Raw genomic sequence first — 12,560 nt, 5'->3', positions numbered from 1 at the left:
CGTATAGCAATCAAAATCAAATAAAAATCAGATAGCAATTAACAATCAAATTTCATACGATTAGTGAACAGAGAGAGCATTTTTTACTTTTCACTTTCAATGCCTCAGTTAAGTTGGGTTAGGTTTACCGGTTTTATTGTTTGTAAAATTTATATTGGGTGGATATGGGTCTTGCACATTGGCTATAAACCATTAAATCTAATTTATTGGTTAATCATGTTTCCTTAATTACAAGTTTAATTATCTTAGCTATGTGTTTTAATTTTGGTAAGTATGTAGTTATGATGTTTGTAGTCACTGAACTAATAAGGAAATTATAATGAGTATGCGTGTGAGGTAGAGATGAGAGAAAATTTCTAAATCTTGAAATGGGGTGCTTCGAGTAATAAAGGGTAGCCAACATTTAGACAAATTTAGAAAAAATTTGGGAAGATTTAGGCAAATGAAGATAGGTGGGATGCCAGGTTGTAAGGGAGTAGGAATTTTCCTAGGTGCTAATAGTTGTGCTCTCAGGTAAGATAAGAGAACTAACACTTAGAAGAAAATTAGAAATTTAGAAGTGAGGAATACATGATCATCCGTGGGCTTAGGGGTTTAAGGGAGGAAATTGGCTAAGTCTAACAGGAGGTATGCATCAAGGTTTATATGGAGGTTAGTAAAAGCCTAAGCTTTGCATAGCATGCGAACAATCAAGGTTGCCTAAGTGAATGCATGGTAGACAATAAGTGCTAAGGCATATTAGAGGTTAAGGGAGGCGTTAATGACCAGTACGCCTAAGCATGAGTGTTCTAAGGATAAAGTCAGTGTATGCTTTGGTTAGTGATGCGTGAGCAAGGGAATGCAGCGTCAGCTGAAGTATGCGTTGGTTGAGAAGGAAGGCTAGATGGGATGCCAACCTGGCCATTGGTAAAAGATCTAAGCATTCAGCTTAATCACCCAATTAGTGTACTAAGTGGCATGCTTAAAAACCCTAAGTAAAGGTTAGTGTGCCAGTTGTCGTCCTAAGAATGTTGCTTGAGCATTCATCCTTAGTATATAAAGAAATTTGAGTTGTAGAACTTAGTTTGGGCATTTTAATCATGCTAAGAAAGAAGAGTTGCTACCAATTTGAAGCTTGAGTGGTGAAAAAGTTAATCCCAGTCTGTCAGAATGAGACTTCCCATGGAATTGAGCTGAAGGTTGAAGAATTTCTTCAAGTTTTCAAGAATTTAAGGCCATGTGGGTGAGTTGTAAAACTTGGTAAATTCCAAGCTTGTGGAGAAAAATCGGAGACTGGGATTCTCAGATAAGCTAGTTAAGAAGTTTAGGAATAAGTTCTTAGAAGGAAATTTCATAAGATTAAGTATGGAATTTAAGTATCCAAGTTGAAAATAAAATCTAGAACTTGGGTGGATGAACAAGCAGGCAGCTGCAACCCACGCATAAGAAAGCAACTGACCAACAGAGGCTAAGTGTGGACGAGCGTCTGTCACATAGGCGAAGCCAGCACATTTTGACGCTTAGGAGTATCTTATGCGAGCTGCCACTCACCTAGTTAGTCGCAAGGTGAAAATTTGGTTAAGTATGGAAATGCATTAAGTACCAATGTACTGAGGATGTGTTGATAAGAAAGGGAATCAGATGATGCATTGAACTAGACCTAAGGCTTAGCATGCGTTAACTTGAATACTAAGTTAAGCTCAAGAAGGGGCTAAGGCATTAACCAAAGGCTTTTATTATTCTTACATAGTAGATGCATATATGGAAGGCCTAGGAGTAACTCAAGACAGTGAGTGACTAGTTTTCAAAATATTGGCTAAGTGTTTTATTGATGAACTTTCAACGCATGGTTAGTTTTAACTTGATTTTCCAACGCATGTTTTAAGTATTGGGTATTGTTTCTGGACACATGATAATGGTTTTTAAGGCAGACTTTACATGTTACTTCCTATGTGTTCCATTTAAGTTTATACCATGTTTTAGCACTAGAATGAGATATTTAAGGATTTTCTTAAGCTCGATGAGTATGTTGTTTTATAATGTTAACATGTTGTATGTTATATGCCTGCTATGTAAACCTACTCCTAAGCATTGGTACCGAAAGTATGGTAAGGTACCCAGTTATATGACAATCCTTGCTACCAAAGGTATGGTAAGGTAAGCGGGATCCTACCTTACGTGCACGTAAGGTCTATATTATTGACGTTGATGAGATCGAGCAAAATGACTCTCTCTCAAGTCTCAACTAAGGTTACTAAGGATTGAGCAAAAGGGCTCTCCCGCATGTTCAAGCAAAGGAGTAGAGGAATTTTACAGGAAAAGCTAATAAACCTTAACCCAGGGTTTTATATATTATGAATTTATGTCTACTTTCTAATCCCAAACTCTAGTATGTGAATATAAATGTTTTAATATAAACATGTTTAATGAGTCTATAAAAGTTTGTCTCTTTTAAGAGAAGTCACTCACTGTGTATTTCAGCTCACCTTTTTTAATATTTTTCTCCCCAGGTAGGGGTCGACGTCCCAAGACTTAGCAGTTCTGCCAGTCAATCACTTCTCAAAGAACTCGAAGATTAAGTGGCTCATCATGTCTTTATTTAACTTGAGTCTTAAATTCATGTTTGTGGGAAGTCAGGGTAAAAGTTTGAGCGTTGCTGTAACTAAACTTACTGGATCTCTTGACCGTGTTGTATGTAAATAAGGTACCCTACTATGTGAAAATCTATATGTTAGACTATTTTGATCTTGTGATATTGACCCGTTATGAGATAAAAACGGTTATCAGGTACTGGGATCCCAGGTTCATGAAAGTATGTTGGCAGTAATTGTCATAAGAGGGTTGACTTTCTTCAAACTTCTTCTCATATTAGGACGGTAATTCAAGGACGGGTGTGACACTGGCAACTAGTCTAACGAATAATTGTATCATTTTAAATCTTGAACTTTCATAAGTGTATCAATTTAAATCTTAAACTAATAATTGTAACAATTTAAACCCTAAACTTTAATAAAACCCTAAACTTTAATAATTGTATTCTCTCTAAACTTTTTTTAGAAGGATAATAGAGGATAATAAGTAAAAAAAGATTGAAATGATGGAAAGATTTGAGGAAACATTTTCTGTATATTATTCTATTAAAATTGAAGACAGCTAATATAAAGAAGCATAGATACAAATATCTAAAATACAAAAGGGAAGATATATGTGTCAAGATGACACTAGACAATGATTAACAACCAAACAAATGAAATCAAATAGTACATAGTTAACCACGAAATAGATTAAAAAGAAAAAAAGAAACAACTTTAACAATATTGTTTAACATTTAGTTTGGATCGATAAGATACTTAGGGTTAGGGGGTTAGAATAAATTTCTACTTTTTTTTTTTCATTTTGATATAATTATATACTAATATAAAAATGGTTATCAGAAATCAAAGACAAGAATCTTTATCTTCCTACTCTGTTATTCATTCTGAAATAAATACATATTATATCCTCAATTTTAATTATTTATATCTTTTCTTCTTATAATTGTGTGTTGTTTTATTTTATTTTATTTTATTTTGTACATATATTCCCTTTAAGAAGAAAATAGAACAAAAGAGGCATCCTTGGGTAGCAAAAAGAAGAGAGGAAAAAAAAAACAAGGTACAATCACACCCACCTATAGCTAAAAACAACTATATATGTACTTTTTTGTTTTTGTAGGAGTGTGCATATCTTTTTTTTTCCCCCAATTTTAGACATTTTCGATAAACATAGTAAACTTTTGTATATTTTTTTAAAGATTAATAAATTTAATTGTTAAATCATGCACAATTTTTTAATCAATTTTATAAAATATATATCTTTTGTCTTTTGAAATCATTCTATTTCGAGATATGTACAATATTTTATGATGTGGGATGAATATATTATGTGAGGACACAAGTTATATAAAAACCTTTTTGGTGAAGAAGCTTTCAAAACTTAGCATTGCATTTACATGGCCTTAAAGTGAAATTATAATGCACACAACATGAGGTTGTACTTTATTACCAATCCTAATTTTCTTCTAAGTGTGATCATAAACTTCATACACCATTCAATTTATATACACATTTATGAGTCATATTTTTAAACTATAAAATGAGAAAAGAAATATAGAGAACATAAAAACAAATGAGACTGATGTAAACAAATAAGAATAAATAATAAGTTATCTTATTTTGTCTATTTTTCTTATCAATTTTATTTCAATTGCATCACACGCATTTTAATTTGATTCATTCCATCTTTTTTATAATCTTTTTTATAATTTTTCACAATTTTAATCTTTGATTTAGAATGTAGAATCATTATCAAATCACGGTGGTCATACAAATTAGATTATTTGATTGTTTTTACCTTTCAATTTTATTGAATCAATGATTCAAAATTATTTCCTTTCTAAGTTAAAATAAAATTCTTGAAAAATTTTGGATTAAATGATACAATTTTTAATAAATATATTGTAAAATAAACAACAAATATATAGTTTTATGTTAACAATAAATATATAGTTTTAAGTACTTTCTTTTTCACTTCATTCGATGATAATTATTTACTTATTGAATCGAAGAAAAATAAATTATCAATCAAAATTTAAATTTTATCATAATAATTATGTTTAAAAAAAATTATAAATATTTTATGTCATAAATATTATAGACATTTTAAGTTATCACACGTGTCTCTAACTAGTATATATATATATATTATAATACAAAATAGAAAAAAATACAGACTAAGTGAATCAAAATGAAGAGCAGCAAGCACCCATGGAAGGTGTTCTTCAAGTCAAATTGTCGAATATCCAAATCTTCGCACGTGGATAACTAATTTATAAGCGATAGAATTACTAGTGCAGTTAACATAAAGGAATCCATGAATAGAACCTCTACAATGAAGATTTCGAATAGCATCCACAAAAGTATGAACCTTATTCGCATATCTAGCTTTCCCAACCAAAAGATTCCAAAGAAATGAGGAGTCACAATTTCAACCCAAAGCAATGAAAGAACAACACCAATAGCTCAAGATAGACCATTAAACATAGCAACAACTTTAGCGAGCATAGTAAAACTCGCCAAAGAGATGTAACTTACCATAACAAGTATAACATCACGAACAATGACTCCAACTCCCACTTCACCATTCAGAAAGCATCGGAGTTCACCTTAAACGATTCAAGAGAGGCCGACCAACAAATGACCTCATTAGTTGACAGATGATTAGATAAATGAGCTGAGACTTGTCCAACTTGATGATCAAAAGAATCTACCATTTTCACCACCACAAAATAGAATGGAAATTGAGAGAGATGTGGCATAAAAACCCAGCAAATTGCACCATGCAATACTTTATTTGGTATGTTGTTCTTTGTAAAATTGCTACAAAATTATATTTGGTATATTGTTTCCAGTCAAATGTTGCATACACATATAGACCAACAAATTATAAGAGTTATAAATGTGGGAAAAGTCCAAAAAGAAATGGTGTCCCATATACATTTTGATGGTCATATGATTTCTCACATCCAATCAAAACATGGTTTATTGAATCATCCTACTATTCCATATCATATTATAATTTTTTTTATCCACTCTATTTATTTAATTCAATAATTATAGAGTAGAAGGTCAGAACCGTTAACTTTTGAAACAATAATTTAGGTCTTATCTATTAAAGTATGTTCGTATTGGCCTTTCTTTTTACCCTTTTATCATCTGTTCTTTGCATCACAACTTCTACTTCCAACCTGAAATACCAAACTTCCCAACATTTCTTTTCCTTTTTTTATGTTAAATCAAAATTTAGTAGTCCTTTGCCTTTAATTTTTGTCCATCTATCTACCCAAATGCCTTTATCATCATTAAAGAGTAACAAGTTACTTTTGGGTATAGCAAGTGAACTTCAAGAATGCAATATGACAATTAGCATTGAAAAAGTAGAAAGAGAATTAAGACCATACCTAAAAATGCAATTAATAACATACCTTAATTCTTTGGTTAAATAAATTTTGAAAAATACCCATAAACTTCACTATTTATTTTCAAAATGCCCTTATTAGTTTTACACTTCCAATATTATCCTACATAAAGTTTGAAATTTTTATAAAATGTCAAGAGTAATATTGAAATATTTGAATGAACAAATATTTTATTTTTTAAATTGACGAAAAAATTCAGAAATATTATTTATAGTATAACTCTCTTTTTAAGTATTTTTTTTTTTAATTAGATGGACCATAGATATCTTATTACATTAAACTTTCATTAACTCTCACTAATAATGATAAGAATGCCAAAAGATATAGTAAAAGAAGTACTAGAAAAATAAGATGTACAAATGGAGAAAATAAAAATTTCAATTTAAACCTTAATTTCTAAGGGGGGAAAAACAGTAATACAATGCCCTCATATTAATAAATTGAGAGGACTAAATCAACAATTCTTTTCTAAAGATAGCCAATGGGAATGAGACATTTTTTCTTTCCCTAAAACCCAAAACTCCTTCTTCCTTGAACCATTTTTCTTCTACACACAGTATTTTCCTATATATATATATATATATATCATATAAATATATGTTTTTTTTTAATATATTTATATATGTATTTTTTGAAATCCCAAAGACCTAGCGGGTGTAAGTCAACCACCACTGCAATAACCGGCCACCGTGACGGGCGGCCGGAGATCTTCCTACTCTACCCTGTCATACCCTCTCTAAACTTTTATTTTAGAATTGGCCTCCTTCGAATGTCTGCCCGAACTGCCAGTTGGCCGGAACAGCGTCGTAGCTAGTGACGGTACGGCCGTCGCTGGTGGTGACTTGGAAAGAGAGGCTCTGTCCGTTTAAGTAATTGTTGCTCTGCCAATTCTGTCCCCAATTTCTGGACATTGCTTGCCACCCTGTTTTGGAACCTTTGATTGACACAGAGTGGACGTCGCCGGCGCCGCCCACGTTGGTGATCAGAACCAAGTTGAAATATGAATGTCCGTTTATGGTGAATCTTATTCCTCCCTTCTTCATACATGGTACTCTGTAATTCATGAAATCAGTCGTTAAAATTTGAGATGAGAAAAAAACAGAGCATGGGTTTGCTCTGTTATTAAACGAAGAATTTGGTTTTTAGTTTGAATGGTTTATGACCTTTGGAAGGAAACAGGGACGATGCCAGCACGGTACTGAGCGATTTGGAGAAAAGCAGGCTCAGCCAAATCGAAGTGTTGCAGAGGAGGGTTGCACCAGCCACCATTGTCGTTGGACAGAGCAAAGTTTGGTGGACAGAAATTAGTGGCAGTGACGATGATTTTTCCAGGAAGACACCATTTAGGATCACTGTTGCAAGAAATTTCATAGCAGGACCCACAGCTGAGGCCATTGTTGAACAGAGCAGTACTGAGCGCCGCCGTGTTCGTTCCATATCCTTGACTGTACAAATTCCCATACCCACAAGCACCACCTGATGAAAAGAAAAAAGAAAAGAAACCCAATTCGCGATTAGCACAGAAATGCAAGAAATGAAGATGAAAGCTGTGAAGAAATGAAGATGGGTCCATTAGTTAGTTAATTACCCATTGTGCCGGAAGCGTCACCGCCGCCATAGAAGGTGGCGTGGCCGTAATCGGCGGAGATTGAAGGAAGGAAAATGAGGAAGAAGATTGAAAGAGAAGAGATTGGTGAGGGAGCCATTGGCATAAGAATGGAGAAGATGGGTTTTTTGTGAAGTTTGTAGTGTGGAGTGGGAAATAGAAGAAAGGGTATGTATTTAAATAGAGGGAAAAAGGAGGCAGTTGGAGAAAAGTACAAGTTGGCTATAATTGTGGTGGAGATTGGAAGGAAAAATAGAATAAAGCAAAAGGTAAAATAAAATAAAAGGGAGAAGATACATTTTTTTTTTTTTTTTTTTTTATGTTTTAGAGTTTAGTTTTATTTTAACAAGGTTTTTGTATCAATGACCTTTTTCTAAGTATATTTATGATTGATGACCCAACTTACATGTGTATGAATTCTGATTTTCTGTTTACGTTAGATTTCACAATTGTTTTTTTTTTTATTATAATTTATTGAATTAGAGATGACCATATCTATGGTATGATAGCAACGATGAGAAAATTAGAAAACACAACAAACTAAAAACAACGATACACATTTTGACGTATCGTGTTAGAGATTACCATATGTAACCCTAATGCGATCTACTCTATTGCGATCTTATTTTTCTCATCCAGGAACACAGCAAAATTTGAGAAAAACAAGGGAAACACAACGATATCGCGATAGGAATGACCATCGATTACTCTACATAGATATGACCATCCCTAACCGAATACATGATAAAAAAGCGGTAGTAGGATGTGACGTAAGCAGAAAGTTAGAATTCGTACATTTGTAAGGAGTAGATCATCAATCATAAAAGCACTTTGAAAAGGGTCACTTGAAAAAAAAAAATCTATTTTATTCTAATTTCTACCCTAAAATTTGAGTTTAATTTCTATTTAGTTTTTAGGTTCCAAAATGTTAAATCCTGCCATTAACTTTTAAATTTTATTTCAATTTAGTTCATGAGATTTCAAGAATCACATACAACATCGATTTTTCCTTAAATACTAACTTTAGTCTTAAATATATCACTGACTATTAATTAATAAAAATTAATTATAATTACAATTAAATTGGTTTTTAGTAATTTCCAATATCTTTGAAATTGATTAAAAATTTTACATCATAATTATTTTAAATTAGTTAGCTCAAAGCTAATATCAAATACCAAAGTAAGCATTAATAAGAATTCAAGGGTAAAAGTGTAAGATATTGAAACTAATATACCAAATGAAGACTAAACTCAAAATTTAAAGGTAAAAACATATCATTTTAAATTATAGGAGCCAAGTAGAAATTAAACTCAAAACTCATGCACAAAAAAATAACATTTTGAACCAAATAAAAACTAAACTCAAAACATAGAGAAAAAGCTCATATTTTCCAAAATTAAAAAAAAAAAGTATAATAACAATAACAATAATACCAAATATCATAGATTACAAATTTAGTTCACAAATCTTCACCCTAGTATTGTATGGTCTATGAACTTTCAATTTTATTTTAATAGATTCATGAACATATTTAATTTTGTAGTTAGTAGATATATAAAAACAAACCGTCCAAGTATCTTAACAAACACAAAATAAAAAAAATTCAAGTATTTCTCTTACATAAATTTAATGATTTAAAAACCTAATAAACACAATATTTGAAACTTAATAAACAAAAGACTTTAAAAATGGAAGTTAACTACGAGATTCGTGGTTCAAATTTCTCAATCCCTAATTGTGTTAAAATAAATAAATTGAAAGATTAAATTTGTAACTTTAACAACAATAATAATAAAATTAAGTGAGAGAGAGTTGATTAATACAAATTAAAAGAGTAGGGAAGGGGATGAAAGAGGGCACATGGGAGGCGTCTGAAATGGACTACCAACTCTTTAAACACGGGTGGGCCCACAGAGCACATGCCTTTTTTCTTTTTTCCTTTTCTAATTTTTTTCTTGGATGGGGATTACGTAATTTCCACGTGGCTAGTATTTGTTCGTTGGTAAACGGTAGTTAGGAATCTGTGCCGTTAGGATACCTGAAATTGCGCTTATAAATTAGTGAATAATACAGTTTTGGTCCGCTTTTGTTCGGTTCCTATTTCATCTTTAAATTTTAAAATGTCTTACATTTAATTCTTAAGTTTTTAATTTTATTTTAATTTAGTTTCTAAATTTTAAATTATTACAATTTTATCTATGAGATTTGAATTTTATTTCAATTTAGTCCGTAAATATCAAGATTTTATATTTTCAATCTCAATTTTTTATTAAATACTTACTTACTTTCTATTATCGACATCAATTTCTATTAATTAATTAAAAGTAATTAGAAGTAAAATTTTAAATTTAATTTTAAAAGTGATAAAAATAGTGAAACTTAATTAATTATAATTCTTTTAACGATTTTTTATTTATTAACATAAATTAAGTTCAAAAGACGGAAAATGAGTATTTAGTGAAAATTTGAGGTTAAGAGTGGAAACCTCGAGACGTAGGGACTAAATTGAAGCAAAATTCAAATGTCAATGGTAAAATTGTAGCATTTTGAAACCTAGGGTATAAATTAAAATCAAACTCAAAACTTAAAAGACTAAATGTATAACATTTTGAAACTTATGAACTAAATAGAAATTAGATCCAAAACCTAGGAACCAAAAAGGTTTTTTTCCTAAATTATTTAAGGAAAAACATCGTTTTTATCGCTAGATTTTGGGTTTAGTTCTATTTTATCCCTAAGTTTTAAAATATTAGACATTTAATTTTTAACTTCTGAGAATGATATAATTTTACCCTTGAGATTTGAGTCTTGTTTCAATTTTATTCTTATGTTTCAAGATTTTACATTTTTAATCTTAATTTTTCATTAAATACTCATTTTCAATTGTTGACATCAACTCCTTTTAATTATTAAAAATAATCATAAAGCAAAATTTCGAATTTAACTTTAAAAGTGATGTAAAACAATGAAACTTGATTAATTATAATTCTTTTAAATTTATTAAGGTACATAAATGATAAAGACAAAAAATGAGTATTGAGTAAAAAGTTGAAATTAAAAGTGTAAATGTCGAAACATAGGACCAAATTAAAACAAAACTCAAATGCAAGGGTTAAATTGTAACATTATGAAACTTAAAAAACCAAATTAAAACCAAGCTCAAACTTAAGATAACATTTTGAAACCTAATAACCAATTAGAAATTAGATCCAAAACCTAGGACAAAAAGGTATTTTTTCCAATTATTTATTACAATTACATAACAAACAGACGCCCTTTCATCTTAGGTTAACCCGCTTTCTATTGCCTCCTCACCTCCAATTTGGTGCTCTAAACCTTTTCCTCTCCCTCTATTTTATGGTCATTTTTTCGAATCAGTTTACAAGACAAATATTTGATTCTACTAGTAAGATTTTAGGTAGGAATCGAGCTGGTTGGTTCAGTGAGAATGATATCGTACTTAGGATTAATGAGCACTATGTCTTGATATTCTTCTCAACGAGGAGATTATAAAGTTCTTTGTCTTTAGCTTTTTACCTTTTTGTTTGACTTTTTTTATACGCATTAGAATAACATGTTGAATTGATGATTTTAATAAGTTTGAGCTATTTTAGACGTCGAAATTCTAAATTGATATACTTTTGTATATTTTGATTGTTGTGAAAGCGAATAAATTAATTTTGAATAAGTTTATGATTAATTCAATATTGATATTTGAGATGATATATGAGTTTTTAAGATTGACGTATATTAATTAATAGTAATTAGGATCAACAAACCTACAACTTGGAAGAAACAAACTATTCTAATTGTACGAACTTAATTTGTGAATTAAGTCTTCAAATAGAAAATTGTTCTTGGATCCAAATTTGAAGATCTACCATTCATTATTTAAATCTTTTTTACAATTTTTAGTAGGCAGAGAAAAAGAGTATCTCTCGATTAAAGTGTTGTGCTAATTAATTAATTAAGAAAAAAAATTATAACTAAGAAGACAAAAATCATTTGAAGTGTATTTATACTTGATATTAATATTCTAATAGACTAGTTCAATTCTCGAGAGTAGGGAAGTTTAATACATTTGACTTGATATTAATTTTTACACAATTGAAGCATTTGATCATACCAAAGGAAAAATAATCTAAAATTACAACCACCCATATCGATTGAACCTAAAACCCAAATAAATCGATGAACTTTGACTCCAATTGGAAATATTCACTATTTTATAAATTGACTTTTGATTAGCCATATTTTCTAACATAATAAAAATTGACATTCTTTTTTTAAAAAAAGGAAAAAATTATCTATGATCTCAAGCCTCAACTTTATTAATTTATATATAGCTCAAACACAAAAATAGTCATGAGAGCAACTATATACAATTTAGAAAAAAAAATACATAGTTTAAGAAAGAAGCTATCTGTAACCATTATTTTAACGCGAATCTCATTTGTGTCAATGACATATTATTGTATCTTGTTAGTGTTTTAAAAAAAGTAATATTAATCACTAATAAAAGCTATGAAGCACAGATACTTCATGTGAGGCAAATAATCAGTATTAGACACGTATCGGAGACCAATATTTACAGATATTTCCCAGATACATATCTAACACGCGATTTGACGTATCTCTACTTCCAGATAGTATCTGACACGCAATTTGACGTATCTATTTCTATACGTGCTTTTTTTTAAGAAAAAAGACAAGTAACTTATCTAAATTTTCCTAATCTAAAATTAGACAACCTATTTAAAAAGCTTACTACTTAAGTTCAAGAAAAATAAATAAATAATTGACCAAACCCTAGACTAGAATAATCTAATCTTCATCTTCACATTTGAGTCCCCACAAAGTCCATTAAAATATAAACTATTTGAATATCTTCAACAATAAGTTCTTCTTCGTTTATCTTCATACTTCTTCCTCTAGTCTTCTTTTTCTTTGTAATAT

At 30.3% G+C, this 12,560-nt stretch overlaps 1 protein-coding gene across 1 annotated transcript; it reads right to left on the bottom strand.

The window, feature by feature from the left end:
* Positions 1-6,355: 6,355 nt before the first annotated feature.
* On the bottom strand, positions 6,356-7,762 carry LOC120075029 (expansin-A8). Its single transcript, XM_039028172.1, has 3 exons — positions 7,584-7,762; positions 7,159-7,471; positions 6,356-7,048 (listed from the first exon to the last, which is right to left on the bottom strand). The coding sequence occupies exons 1-3, from the start codon at positions 7,705-7,707 to the stop codon at positions 6,745-6,747; spliced, it is 741 nt and encodes a 246-aa protein (XP_038884100.1). The 5' UTR covers positions 7,708-7,762; the 3' UTR covers positions 6,356-6,744.
* Positions 7,763-12,560: the final 4,798 nt, after the last annotated feature.

Source organism: Benincasa hispida, chromosome 4 (genome assembly GCF_009727055.1).
Source record: "Benincasa hispida cultivar B227 chromosome 4, ASM972705v1, whole genome shotgun sequence".
In the NCBI taxonomy this organism is placed as follows: domain Eukaryota; kingdom Viridiplantae; phylum Streptophyta; class Magnoliopsida; order Cucurbitales; family Cucurbitaceae; genus Benincasa; species Benincasa hispida.
Note: the sequence above shows the minus strand (reverse complement) of the source record. Positions and strands in the feature narration are given on the sequence as shown.

What these genes read in the sequence shown, in the direction of transcription:
- LOC120075029 (XM_039028172.1), bottom strand. Translation starts at nt 7,707, where the DNA reads ATGCCAATGGCTCCCTCACCAATCTCTTCTCTTTCAATCTTCTTCCTC. An exon ending in TGACGCTTCCGGCACAATGG is followed by an intron (nt 7,472 to 7,583) that starts GTAATTAACTAA and finishes TCTTTTCATCAG; the next exon opens with GTGGTGCTTGTGGGTATGGG. An exon ending in GTCCCTGTTTCCTTCCAAAG is followed by an intron (nt 7,049 to 7,158) that starts GTCATAAACCAT and finishes CATGAATTACAG; the next exon opens with AGTACCATGTATGAAGAAGG.